The sequence below is a fragment of the Euleptes europaea genome, chromosome 11 (genome assembly GCF_029931775.1).
Source record: "Euleptes europaea isolate rEulEur1 chromosome 11, rEulEur1.hap1, whole genome shotgun sequence".
NCBI lineage: Eukaryota > Metazoa > Chordata > Lepidosauria > Squamata > Sphaerodactylidae > Euleptes > Euleptes europaea.
In genome coordinates, this window is record NC_079322.1 from 66,594,934 (window position 1) to 66,609,654 (window position 14,721).

A 14,721-nucleotide genomic window follows, 5' to 3' on the forward strand; every position below is an offset into this window, starting at 1 on the left:
AAACATACAAATTCACAGGTACCAAACGTTAAAATAGGTTGCAGCGGCCACCGTCTTAGAAGAGGAATTTCGTGTTTTGCAAGAATGAGGGGCAATAGCTATTCTATACAACTTTCCTACCACCCGTGTAAATTCTTATAGGATTTTTTAAACGTTTTTAAAGGTTTTTTTAAACAACGAATTCATCAGACCTTGAAGCTCTATCCCTAACATTGAGGGCTGCCAATCTACAGCATACGTTGCCTAATGCTTATGCCCACTGGCGAGAGGTTCTGGGGGCGGAGCCTGAGGAGGGCGGGGTTTGGGGAGGGACTTCAATGCCATAGAGTCCAATCGCCAACACGGCCGTTTTCTCCAGGTGACCTGATCTCTGTCGGCTGGAGATCAGTTGTAATAGCAGGAGATCTCCAGCTACCACCTGGAGGTTGGCAATCCTATTTATGCTGGCCCTGCGCATCCAACTACTAATCAGGTGGGGGTTTAGTGTCCTTGCACAGTCTGTATATAGCAATCATTCAGAGCATTTTATCACCTGAAGCTATAGTTTCCTTCCTTTCTGCAGGCTATCCCTGAATATTTGTTTTTATTTATTTATTTGAAGAATTTATATATGGCACCAAGGGTCTTGGAACAGCTCAATCTTGGCAAATTTGGAATCAGACTAGCTTGTGACGGGCATACCAGGCAAAATGCAGGCCTTAGAAGCTCGATGAACTCCCTGTTCTTGCAAACAGGGAACATGGTGGGCCACAGCGAGTTGGCAGTGTGGTCACCCAGCTTAATGAACTGACAGTTATGAGCACCTGGCTTTTGCCTGTGAGCTAGGGTTGCCAGTTCCAGTTTGGGAAATACTTGGAGATTTTTGGGGTAGAGCCTGAGGAGGGCAGGGTTTGGGGAGGCGAGGGACTTCTGTGCCATAGAGTCCAATTGCCAACGCGGCCATTTTTCCAGGTGAGCTGTTCTCTGTCGGCTGGAGATCAGTTGTAAGAACGTAGGGTTGCCAACCTCCAGATACTAGTTGGAGATCTGCTATTACAACTGATCTCCAGCCAATACAGATCAGTTCACCTGGAGAAAATGGCCGCTTTGGCCATTGGACGCTATGGCATTGAAGTCCCTCCCCAAACCCCACCATCCTCAGGCTGTGCCCCACCAGTGGCGAAGAGGGACCTGGACAACCCTATAATAGCGGGAGATCTCCAGCTACTACCCGCAGGTTAGCAACCCTACTGTGAACTAGCCAAAGTAAACCTTAATTTGAAGCCCTGCGGCTAATGCCAGACGTGTACAGCGCATTAAGTCTGTATGCCACCATGACTCTCTTCTTTCCTGTGTTTCATACGCTCCCACCTGGACCAGGAGCGTTCAGGAATGAAACTCAGCCCTCGTTAGCATCTACATGAGTCATATTTCTACCGTTGCTTTAAAAATTTATATGAGGTGAGGCGAGGACAGCCGGGAAGAGCTTCCTCCCTGAAATGCCACACTGACGCCGCACCAAAGCCAGCTCACAGCATTCGTGGGACCTGGAATTTTGCCCTTTGAAAGGTTACATGTCTTGCCAGTAAGGTGTCCTTAATGGATGCAACGCAGAAGGAAATCTACTCCAATAAACCCAACGCAGAAGGAAATCTACTCCAATAAACCCAAGTACACCCTATTAATTCCCTTTGGTGCCGAACGTTCACTTTCCGCTATCTCACAGCATCCTCCACCCCAAATCAAACCTGCCAGCTCCTTGCAGCTAACTTGCATTTAATTTAGTCCCGGGGAGAATCATCCCATTGTTTTCCCCCTAACCTCAGGCAGGTTCTGTTCAAGGTATGCTGCGTGGATGATTCCCTCCTTCCCTCTTGCCAAGAAATGGCAGCAAATGGTATTTTATGCATGGCTGTTTCCCTCGCCGTCACCCCTCTGACGACTTCATGTCTTTGTTTGGATGATGCATGCCGTTTCCAACCTTCAGAGGTCGCCTCGCTCTCCTCCTGCGTTTTCCCGCATTTTGCTCGCATTTTCAAATTCGAGATAAAACAGGTCCCTCAAAAAGCAGACAAAACACGGGGAAACACGGGGAAAGCGAGGCAACCTCTGACGGTCGGAAATGGCATGCTTAATACAAACATAGATGGAGGGGTGATGGTGAGAGAAACAGAAGAAGAAGAAGTAGAAGAGTTGGTTTTTATATGCCGACTTTCTCTACCACTTAAGGAAGAATCAAACCGGCTTACAATCACCTTCCATTCCCCTCCCCACAACAGACACCCTGTGACATAGGTGGGGCTGAGAGATTGTGAATAGCCCAAGGTCACCCAGCTGGCTTCATGTGTAGGAGTGGGGAAACAAATCCAGTTCACCAGATTAGCATCTGCTGCTCATGTTTAGGAGTGGGGAATCAAACCCGGTTCTCCAGATCAGAGTCCACCGCTCCAAACCACCACTCTTAACCACTGTACCACGCTGGCTCTCAAGGTATGCTGAGGGAAACAGCCATGCATAGAAGACCAATGTATAAAGGTTTAGGGGCAGCGTTAAGTTTAGGACTAATCTGCGAGATGCAACCCCTCCCTCTCACTGTTTCTTGGCTTATTTACCACTTAGAGTTAGACAAGTCCCAAAGCTTCACTGGCTGGAAAGGATGGGTAGTGGTGGGACTAGATCTGAGTTCAAATCCCCACTCGGCCAGAAAGCTCACTGGGGAACCTCGGGCCGGTCACGCACTCTCAGCCTGACCTGCCACACAGGTTTAGTGTTAGGCTCGCGAACTCCAGCTTGGACAATTGGGGGACAGTGACTGGTGAGGGTGGAGCTTGGGAAGGGGATGAGAGGGAGCTCAGCGGGGACGTTATAGGAGAACTCCAGACCCCTCTTGGTGGTTGGCAACCAGCACCGAAATGGGAGGGAAAGGTAGGGATGTGCCATGAAAACGTAAAGGAACGTAAATCGAAACGTACGATGCCGCCCACGTTTATGTATACAATACTCTGATTAGAGCAATGTTTCTTTTGCCCAACAGCGGAGAATTCAGGGTGGGTTCCCACCTGGCTTCCCCGGATTTCCCAGCGGTTGCGGGAGCGTTGTAGCACTCAGCTCACTGCATGGCTGGAGGCCACAGACAAGCGCCTCTCCCCACAGTTAGAGCCTCCACGTGGTAAGTTTTTAAGTGAACATTACACCATAAAATGTTTGTGTGGATCCATCCTTTGTGTAAACTGAACCAGTGTGTAACATTCACTCGATACAAGAAAGGAAACTAGTCTTAAAAAAAAAAAAATTGTCGTGTTAGGATAGTAATTTTAAGGTCATGTCCACGTAGGCCACTGGTTCCCAACCAGGGGTCCGTGGACCCCCAGGGGTCTGCGAGAACTAAATTAAGGTCCGCGAAACAAAGTTATAAACCCATAATAAATTAATATTTTCAATTAAAATTTCTCTATTATAAAATATATATATTCAAATATTATTCTAAGTTTAATGTTTAACTAACAGTTATTATTAAAGTTTATCTTCAAATTCTCCGAATTTTTATTTTGAACCTTGGGGTCCCTGCACCGAACAAAAAAGTCCTAGTGGTCCCTGGTCAAAAAAAGGTTGGGAACCACGTCGTAGGCCAGTCGGTTGGAGCTTGGGGGGGCGGGGACATGGTGGTCGTCACATGTGCCATGGCACTCCTTCTGTCGCTCTAGGACTGGCCAGAACTCTATGGTAAAATGGGGTCAGCAAGAAGTGACATCACTTCACTCTAGGAATCACTGGGAGTTCTGTGGTTTTATCACAGGGATTCTGGCAAGTCCTAGAGCAACATGGCAACACTTCCGGGTTTCCCCTGGAAGTAATAGCAGGCTGCGTGTGATGATGGCTTTTTTTTCCGTTTGTTCTTCTCCCACCTCCACTTGAAGTGGAGAACAGCAACAAAGGTTGCCAGCGGGAAACCTCTCGCTATAGCAGAAGGCCTGGCAACCCTATGCCCAGATGACATTGAAATTGTGTACAGCACATAGAAGGTGAGTTTAGTTTTGTGCCTCCAGGCCTGTGCATGCCTCTTGTCAGGTAAAGGTAAAGGTAGTCCCCTGTGCAAACAGCGTGTCATTAGTGACTAGGGTTGCCAGGTCTCTCTTTGCCACCAGTAGGAGGTTTGGGGGGTGGAGCATGAGGAGGGTGTGGTTTGGGGAGGGGAGGGACTTCAATGCCATAGAGTCCAATTGCCAAAGTGGCTATTTTCTCCAGGTGAACTGATCTCTATCGGCAGAAGATTAGTTGTAATAGCAGTCCTCCAGCTAGTACCTGGAGGTTGACAACCCTATTACTGACCCATGGGATTATGGCACATCATGACATTTACTAGGCAGAATATGTTTATGGGGTGGTTTGCCAGTGCCTTCCCCAGTCATCTTCCCTTTACCCCCAGCAAACTGGGTACCCATTTCACCAACCTCGGAAGGATGGAAGGCTGAGTCAACCTTGAGCCGGCTACCTGAAACCAACTTCCGTTGGGATTGAACTCGGGACAGGAGCTTTGACTGCAATACTGCAGTTTACCACTCTTTGCCCTGGAGCCCTTTTGTCTCTTGTCAAGAATCTCACAAAAACTTGAAGTCATATTACATGGCCAGGGCTGAAAATGGGCTATTCTTGCATGCAGACTATCGGTGATGAGAAAAGTATCAACGCACTCCCAACCACACTGTGCAGATAAAAGTACAGCATCTTTGGGGGGGGGGGAGCAGGGATCCTATGCCGTAACCAATCACATAACATTTGCAAAAAAACAACCCCAAAACACTCCAGCTTTTTTTGTGGCAGCAGCAGGGGACTTCTTCACCTGTTCTTCCTGTCATGAATGATCAAAGGCACTGGAGCTTGCTGGAACGAACTGACAAGCCTCTTCATGCCCCAATCCACCGGCCTTTTTGTGGAATTGGAGACTCTGATGTGTCCACAGAGTCATCCTATCCTCAATGGTTCGAATCTTCCCTTGAAGGGAAAGTGAGTTTTGTGTGTGCAAGAGAACTGTACGAAAGTGTAAGAGGAAATCTTCAGACGGTAGCTGGATGAGCGCTGCTTGCGTCTCAAAGGGAAACGTCTTTAGATGGTTCGGCGCTCGCTCAAAGGAAAGCTGGGCCCCCTGTAATTTGCCCAAAGTTGCTAACAGAAGTTCAGATACTCCAATGTCTAGCTGATTCTGGCTTGAAAAGTGTTTGTGCTTCGTGTAATTTGCCCAAAGTTGCTAACAGAAGTAGAGTTCATATACTCCAATGTCTAGCTCTGTGGTTCCCAAATGGGCAGTATCACCCTCTGGGGGGCGGTGGGATTACCTATGGGGGCACTAAGAAGCAAGAGGGCAGCAGGGGAGTGCTAGAAGTGGCCCCCTTCAACTGGGTTGATCTATTTACAATAGATCAAGCCATGGCACCATGTTGGCAAATTTGGTGGAAACTATCAGAAATTTTTTCCAGACTTTGAAGAGCTGGTACCACTGGATCAAGTTAATCAGTTTTGCTGAAAAAAATTTCAACTAAAAAGTTTTAATTTGATTTTTAATAGAAGTGCGATTAATTGTTACTGCTTTGAAATCTTATTGTTATTATCTTCTTTAGTGAGTCATGCAGACCCCTATTTTGAATAATGCTTTTTATAGGACAGGGTAGGGGGCGCTGGGGTTGAGTTTGTGGAACCAAGGGGGGGGTGGCCCGAAAAGTTTGGGAACCACTGGTCTAGCTGATTCCAGCTTGAAAAGTGTTTGCGCTTCGTGTAATTTGCCCAAAGTTGCTAACAGAAGTAGAGTTCAGATATTCCAACGTCTAGCTGATTCCGGCTTGAAAAGTGTTTGTGCTTCATGACTTCATGGTGAAAGCCAAAGGTGGGGAGGGGCAGGCTGGCCCAGGAGGGCTTGAGGCCCGTGCTCGGGGGGATTAGGCACCCCTCTTTTCCCCCATTACATGGTCTGGCTCTCCAGTTAGGTTTTAGATGCCCTGCAAGACCTTGGGATAATGAGCTTTCCTCCTGCGTCAGGTTTGCCAAATTCACTCTGTAGTTTTGATGTATGAGGATGGAAAACATTAAGGAAATTATACACACAAGCACAGTGTTTGGCATGGGCTGTTTCTTTCCCCACAATTGATTTGCTGCGGTGTCTTGTAATTTATTCATGCAAGGAAACAATGATGGATGGTGTAAATTATTCTTCTTTTTCCCTTTTGACTTAAATAATAATTGCCAATATCTCAGAACAGTATGGAAATATAGGGGGAAGACGGTATCAACAAAGTGTTGCAAAAGGCGCTACTAGCTTTTCCCCCTCTCAAAATATGGCAATTTCCACCCCCCACCCCCCAAGTTTTTTCTTGCTAAGACATTTTCCTCACTATGGTAATTTATGCATGGGAATTTTACCTGAGGTTCGTTGCTCGCTGGACCCACTCTTTCCTGTTGGGAATCTATGCACCAGCAGTCTCCAAGCTCAAATCAAGTCTCCCCCTTTAAATGCTGCTTTGTAATAGGCTTACTTGTAGTGAGAGAAAATCCCCTCCCCATCCTATTGCCACATAAAAAATCATTTTAAGAACAACAACATAAAAAATGGATCAATCTGAAAAAGGGGGGGGAGAAATCCAAGTCTCGGTTTTAAAAAGATTTTCTTCTGCTCAGAACGAGCTCCGAGGAAGCAGGAAGTATTTCAATCCCCGCCTCTGGACATGTTGCTTTGTAATTGGCTGTGAGTGAAACCAAGTTGTGTGCCCCGCACTTTGCCTTATGCATGGGGATTTCACCCAGGCTTTGCTCAGGGAAGACAGAAGAGTCAGGTTAACAGAGTGACGGGAAGTCCTGGGATTTGTGAGGGCTGGCAGCGAGGTCATCTCTAATGGGAAAAAACCTCATACATAACTCCAAAGAACAGCTGAGACAGACCGGGGGCGAACGTGAGTGAAAGTACCCATGCATAAATGACCTATGAATGAAGTTGCAGTTGGTGTGTTTTGTGTGTTTTGAGAATATCTTAAAATCTGCATATGACCGAGATATCTCATCTTGCAATCGGTAGAAAGTGCTGTCAAGTCGCAGCTAACTTATGGCGACCCCTTGTGATGTTTTCAAGGCAATAGATGAACAGAGGTGTTGCCATTGCTGGCTTCTACGGCGTGACCCTGGTATTCCTTGGTGGTCTCCCATCCTAATACTGACCGAAGCCAACCCTCTTAGCTTCCGAAATCTGAAAATACTGGGCTAGCCTGGGCCATCCAGGTCAGGGCCATCTTGCCATATATGAAAATAAATTTATATTTCACTGCTTTGTTTGACCACGTTATTGATTTGAAACATTAATTAGCCATCTTTCTTCCATAGGGAGCTCAAGGACGTTAACAGCATAAAAGCAAAATTTAAAATAAATATTCAGGACTGCTACTAAACTTAAGCATATGCAAAAATCGTCTTCAACTACCTGCTAAAGATTGAAAATGAGGGGGCCAGGTACACCTCTCTGACGAGGTTATTCCATAATTGTGGGGCTGCCACTGAAAAGGCCCTCTCTCATGTACCCACCAAATGAGGTTTTTTTTATTGATGGGACAGTCAGGAGGGCCTCTCCCTGCAATCTTAATTTCCGGACAGGAACACATGAGAGAAAACGGTCCTTCAGGGTTCTTATTTACACTTACCGCCTTATAGTATTGCGGGGTCTAACCCTAAGCTCACTTTTACTTTCTGCCTCTTCTACAGAGGTAAGTGCTTGAAACTAGAAACAGAGATTTATTCTCTTTCTGGGCGAAAACGCATGGTCGCTTTAGCCTCCTTTATTCTTTCTTTCAGCCAGGATTCAGCCAGGATCGAACACATGCGTTTTCACCGAACGTGCTTTCGATCCTGGCTGAATCCTGGCTGAAAAGGGAATAAAGGAGGCTAAAGCAACCATGCGTTTTTGCCCTTAAGTCTCTCTACCTCGTACTGCTTCTTAACATATTAGTTTTAAGCAGGTTACTAAAATATTAAAAAACTAGACCACATCTGAACAGCCCCGAAAATCAGTCACAAGGGCATAAAATTTGCAAATGAAAGAGCAATAGGTCTACTATTATCTTCTAATAAAAGAGGTAATGTCTCCCCTTGATCTATATTTTGGAGCAAAGAAAAAATTAAAGGATTTTTAGCCTCAGTATAATATTTGCATTCAAAAGTCACGTGATGTAGTGTCGTCACAACCTGTACTGCAGAAAGGAGTCTAAGTGAATTCAGACTCAGGTCAAAGAATATACTGAGCCACATGGCAATTAACTTGGCCCCGTTTCTGACCCATTCTTAAGAGGCATTGCTACAATTGCAAGCTGAATTTTACTAGCTTGAATCGTGTGCCTTTAACAATCTCTGCTGTACAGGAATATAGGCATGATGTTTCCTGGGCACGGAGAGAAAGTAACAATAAAACTTGTAGTTACTAAATTTTTGAAGACATTATTGGTATTTTCTGTTCACCATGCTTGACATGATTCTCTGTTTGACCCTTGGAGGAGTAATTAGCTCTGATCTTGTCCCTGCGGTTCCTTCTTTGGTGCCTCAGGTGTGCTCTCGCCCACAATATGATGCTTTTCAATGATTATTTGCCAAGGGGGCCCTGGAGAGCTCCTGGAATTACAACTGAACTTCGGACTACAGAGATCCGTTCCTCTGGAGAAAACGGCTGCTTTGGAGGGTGGACTCTATGGCATTAGAGCCCTGGTGAGGTTCCTCCCCTCCCCTCACCAAACCCTGCTGTCCCGTTGCTCCAACCCAAATTTGCAGGAATTTCTCAGCCCAGACTTGGCAACCCTTCCTCCACTAGATGGGTGTGGTGTTCTAGAGTCACCAAGCCCCAAAGTTAGAGAGAGGGACTAGCCTAGGATCACCCAGTGAACTTGTTGGCTGAGCAAGGATTTGAACCCCCAGGTGTCCCTGGCTCTTGTCTGACATCGTAATCATGACACCAAACCCATGTTGAGTTCTCTGCTTTGTCTTTGCAGCTTACTCCACTCCTGACGTTTCTGTGATATTCCTTTCCCCATGCTTGCCAGCTGTGGCCAGTGATGTGGGGCAGAGGTGTGGAAATGTACATAATCATAACAGAAGATGGGGTACACTAAACACTGTGGAAGGAAGAAGAGTTGGTTTTTATATGCCAACTTTCCCTCCCACTTAAGGAAGAATCAAACCGGCTTACAATCACCTTCCCTTCCCCTCCCCACAACAGACACCCTGTGAGGTAGGTGAGGCTGAGAGAGTGTGACATGCCCAAGGTTACCCAGCTGGCTTCATGTGTTGGAGTGGGGAAACAAATCCAGTTCATTAGATTAGCCTCCGCTGCTCATAGGGAGGAGTGGGGAATCAAACCCGGTTCTCCAGATCAGAGTCCACCGCTCCAAACCACCGCTCTTAACCACTATACCACGCTTAGTATATAAGTAGAGCAAAGAGAGGTCTGTCTCCCTCTACTGGCATCTTCCACCAGAAGGTGAAGACTTTTTTGTTTTGTTTGGCATACCTTCAATAAAAGTAACTGACCCTCCTCTCTGGTTCTGGTTGTGTATTTGTTGAATCATTTTATAATTTTAAATGTTTTTAATTGTTCAAAATGTTTTTATGTTAGCTGCCTCCGGGACCCCGGTCAGGTGGAAGGGTGGCGTAAAAACGTTTAAAATAAAAATAATAATAATAAGTGCAAGTTTACTCACAAATTAACCCAACTTCCTAATCGCAGGGGCGGTTTCTTCCCCTTTTCCCAACAGCTTGGCTTGATCCATTTGGCTTGAAAAGCACAATTTGTCGTGGCTTGCTTTTGGGTTGTTATCGCTACGTATCTGTATGCCCTTTTCCGTAGACGTGCTTGTCGTTCGGACTGCGTTTCCTTACTGTGGCACACTTGAAAGCTCTGCAGTCTAGCCCTGGGCCAAGAGGAATATCACATCGGCTCTGCTTTCCAGTTCTTACAAATACTCACGGCTGCCTCTTAAAGCCCCCCCTGCCGAACAGCGGGACTCTTTTCAAGGACAACTTTGAAGTCCGGATCTGCTGCCGTTGCTCCGGCACATTCTGCTGCAAGTCTCCGAGCCAAGGAGCCTTCCTGTAAAGCACTTACATGCGGAGAACCGAACAATGTCTGCTGAGGGTGAAGAGGGAAATTAAAACCTCTTAATTTTTTTCCGCCAGGCGCACTGGCCCGTGCGCACCAAAGGCAAAACTAGCATTATACTAAGAGGAGGGACAGCTAGAAAATTAGCTTTGGGACCTGCTTCCTGTGTGCGCTGGGTCTGTTTCTGCTGCCGCAGCAAAAGAGCAAAATCCTCGTGCTTCGGTGGGGAGGGCTAGCTGCAGGAACACAAAGGCAGATTTCTTTGGCCTGCTTCTGGTTTGTTTTAAGAAACAGCATCGTGCCTAATGGTGCGCTGTTGTAGTGCTTGTTTGGCTGACTGTTAGCATAGCTGCCCACGTAGCTGAATCCAGCGTATGAATTTACAGCGGTCTCCCCATCTGACCTTAAAGTTCTCAATCCCCATTTCTACTAGGGTCACCAATCTCCAGGGGGTGCCTGGCGTTCTCCCAGAATTACCTTCGGGATACATCACATCCCCAGTAAGATCCCTCCCTTCCTCAAACTCCACCCTTTCCGGGCTCCACTCCAAATCTCCAGGAATTTCTCAAACTGGAAGTGGTAACCCTAGTGTCCTCTGGTTCTTGTAGGTTATCCGGGCTGTGTCCTCTGTCTGACCCATAACAAAACATAAATGGAGAAACCCCATGCCATATTTTATTTACTCAAATTCTTAAATTTATCCCCTAAACAAAACTAAAAATTATTTTAAATTGCTCAACTTTCTTTTGTAAGCTTGTTTGACATATTCTTATCCTTTGGGGCAATTTTGGGGGCACTCCCTTACAAAATTGTTTGCTTATTCATAGTCATTTCCCTCAGGGATGGCTTCATGTAAATGTATTGGCCACTTGGGATGTTGACTTTGTCCTTGGTGGTGGTGGAAAGCGCCATCAAGTGACAGCTGACTTATGGTGACCCCGTAGGGTTTTCAAGGCAAGAGACGTTCAGAGGTGGTTTGCCATTGCCTGCCTCCATGTCACGCCCCTGGTATTCCCTGGAGGTCTCCCATCCAAATACTTGCCAGGGCTGACCCTGCTTAGCTTCCGAGATCTGACTAGATCAGGCTACCCTGAGAGATCCAGGCCCTTACCCACAGTATTCATTGAGCCTCTGGTGCAGGGGTGTCAAACTCAATTGTTACGAGGGCCGGATATGTAGGGTGGCCAACCTTGAGGTAATAGCTGGAGATCTCCTGCTATTACAACAGATTCCCAGCCGATAGAGATCAGTTCACCTGAAGAAAATGGCCCCTTTGGCAATTGGACTCTATGGCATTGAAGTCCCTCCCCCAAACCCCGCCCTCTTCAGGCTCCACCCCAGAAATTTCCTGCCGGTGGTGAAGAAGGACCTGGCAACCCTACGGATATGGCATCTCTTGGTTTGGCCGGGGCATGCCTTGCCAGTCCAGATCGAGAGCGGGGGGGGGAAGGGGTGGATGGCTCGCAGGTCAGACAAGAGCTCTCAAGGGGCCTTATGTTTGACACCCTTGCTCTAGTGGGTCTCTGTACATGATAGGGACACCGTGTTTGGTTGGCGGGTCCTGATCTGGTGGCGGAATGTGCTGTTCAGTCATAACCGACTTATGGTGACCCCATAAGGCTCCCAAGGCAAGAGATGTACAGAGGTGGTTTGCCATTTCCTGCCTTGACCTTGGACTTCCTTGGTGGGTTCCCATCCAAGCACTGACCAGGGGTTCTGATCTTACAGAGCAGAAATCCCAGATGGGAATGTAGAGAGGCACTGCTCTCTCGCATGTGTGTCATTATGTCTCAGTTGTCTCCAGCATTAATGCAACTGGGGTTTACCGCTCCCTCTTCCTTTTCTGCACTGCTTGCGGTGCCACTCCGGTCTCGCCTATAAAGTATTGTGCTTTTCCCCATTTGCTCTAGACCACTGCTGGTGCTAATGTGTAGTGACAGTTACTCAGTGCTAATGATCACCTTTGGGGATTTTTCAGAGCGCTTGCCTCTTGCTGGTCAATGGTGAAATGTAATCAATAAATCTGCCAGCCAAGCTTTTTGTGTTGCCTTTCCTCTTGGAATTGAAGGAACACCACTATTACTGATTTGCGACCAAGTCCCCCTCAGAAAGGTGCCCCCTTATGGGAATTAGGCCAGTCCAATTGATCTATGAAACAGGCTGGTAAATCTTACATGAATGAAAGGAGGAGGGGGAACAAGGAGTATTACTTACCAGAGGGCTGTTCCACAGCATGTTTTGGTTGAGATGATATAAAGAGGGAACAGTAGAGGAAGGAATGGGTTTGAGTTGTTTTCTAACTTTGGGAAAATCACTTTATTCATATACTCCTTCCTCATCTATTTAGTAGAACCAGTCCCTACCGATGCGGCCGATTTGTGGTGGGTGCCAGCTCCAGGTTAGGAAACACCTGGATATTTTTGGAGCGGAGCTTGAGGAGGGCGGGGTTTGGGGAGGAGGAGGGACTTCAATGCCATAGAATCCAATTGTCAAAGCAGCCATTTTCTCCAGGTGTACTGATCTCTATTGGTTGGAGATCAGTTATAATAGCAGGAGATCTCCAGCTAGTACCTGGAGGTTGACAACCCTAGGTGGAACCCACTCCCTGTTCTCAAAATTCCAAATAAGCACACAGGTTCAACAAGTTTAGGGACCCCCCCCCTTTAATATATATTAGATCAGCCCCTAATACTTAATATTGCTGGAATTTCCCTGTTTGTACAAATGCTGGATTTACACATCACGGCCACAACATAGAACACACTTAACTATTCCACGTGGCAGTCATGTAGTAAGTTATGCACATGGCGTGGCCCTCCACATGGTTTGGGGAATTACCACAGACACTAAAGAGCTTTGCAACAGCATGGAAAAACCACCCAGTTGGTCATGACGGGGCAACAGCCACAGTGTAGAGTTTGAAATTATTCCCAATCCATGTGGTGGCTACCAACTAACTACAATGCCTACTGCTGGTGTTAGAGGCATAAGAACATAAGAAAGGCCCTGCTGGATCAGACCAAGGCCCATCAAGTCCAGCAGTCTGTTCACACAGTGCCCAACCAGGTGCCTCTAGGAAGCCCACAAACAAGACGACTGCAGCAGAACCATCCTGCCCGTGTTCCACCGCACCCAAAATAATAGGCATGCTCCTCTGATCCTGGAGAGAATAGGTCTGCATCATGACTAGTATCCATTTTAACTAGTAGCCATAAATACCCCTTTCCTCCATGAACATGTCCACTCCCCTCTTAAAGACCTCCAAGCTGGCAGCCAGAGGTGGTGACGGCAGGTCCAGGTCTACTTCCAGGGACCTTTTTTCCATAGTAGAATATACATCTGCATATCATTATTTCATATACTTTCTGTACTTATGGAAGCAAAGTTAAGCACAAAGTTGTGTGTGATACTTTAGGAGATGCTGGTTTAGTGTTAAATAGTAACTATGGGCCAGGATGACGCCAGTCTTATCCCTCCCCCCGGGGGAAAAAGGAAATTAATCCAATCCCTTCTTGTGGGGTAATATCCCAGCACTGACTAAAGGTAAAGGTAAAGGTCCTCTGTGCAAGCACCGGGTCATTCCTGACCCATGGGGTGACGTCACATCCTGGCGTTTACTAGGCAGACTTTGTTTGAGGGGTGGTTTGCCAGTGCCTTCCCCAGTCTTTTTACTGACCTCAGAAGGATGGAAGCCTGAGTCAACCTTGAGTCGGCTACCTGAACCAACTTCCGTCGGGATTTAACTCAGGTTGTGAGCAGAGCTTGGACTGCAGTACTGCAGCTTACCACTCTGCGCCACGGGGCTTCCTAGCACTGACTAGATGCGGGATATTCCACCTGTTTAACAGCAGAGTCCTTAAACAGCCAATTCCTAGAATGTGGAGAAATTTTGAATAGCACTCATATCAAACGTTTAAGAAAAACCGTTTTAATGAATGTTCATAAAGTCTTTCAAAACGAACAACATTTTCTTTAAGAGGTTTCTGTAACTTTTACCTCATCTTAACTAAAACAGTGTAACATCTTGAGAGAGTGTGAGACAGACAGAGACAGGCACTTGTCAGTGGCAGTTAGCAGCATCAGTTAGTTACAGTAACTGTCAACAGAAGGGAGGGGCTGTTTCCAGACGAGGAAAGAATCATCTGTCACTCAAATTAGGCTCCAGAGATTTTTCCAACACACACCCCCAAATAACATTTCTGCCAAACTTTTCCACTGTAAGTTTATGCCTGGTATTAGGGTTGCTCAGCCTGGCAACTGGTGGGAGGGTTGGGGGTGGGGACACAGTAGGGGGGAGATGCAAGTGACGGCAGGTAGCTCTAGGGATCTCTGGAAACTCCATGGTGAACCATAGAGTTTCTGGCGATTCCTAGAGGTACCCGTCATCGCTTCTGGGTTTTCCCCGGTAGTAATGTTGTCACGACGGCAACACTGCCATTTGTTTTTGTTTTAAAAATTTTCCTCCACTGTTAAAGTAGTGGGCAATGAGAGCTCAGGTGGGAGATCCCACAGGGGGCTTGGCAGACCTACCTGGTATCCACTAAATTCATGACTGCCACATGCTATTTTAAGGTACAGTAGCTGAGACCTTCTCTCTGTCTTTACCAACTGATCAGCATTTGTGT

General features: G+C 46.7%; 1 protein-coding gene across 1 annotated transcript in view; it reads left to right on the top strand.

The window, feature by feature from the left end:
* The first annotated feature begins 2,891 nt into the window (after positions 1-2,891).
* ADARB2 (adenosine deaminase RNA specific B2 (inactive)) overlaps positions 2,892-14,721 on the top strand; it is a 273,461-nt gene continuing 261,631 nt past the window's right edge. The window contains exons 1-2 of the mRNA XM_056857121.1: positions 2,892-2,904; positions 3,014-3,148. Of these exons, the coding sequence (XP_056713099.1) occupies positions 2,892-2,904; positions 3,014-3,148 (148 nt within the window). The remainder of the gene's footprint in view (positions 2,905-3,013; positions 3,149-14,721) is intronic.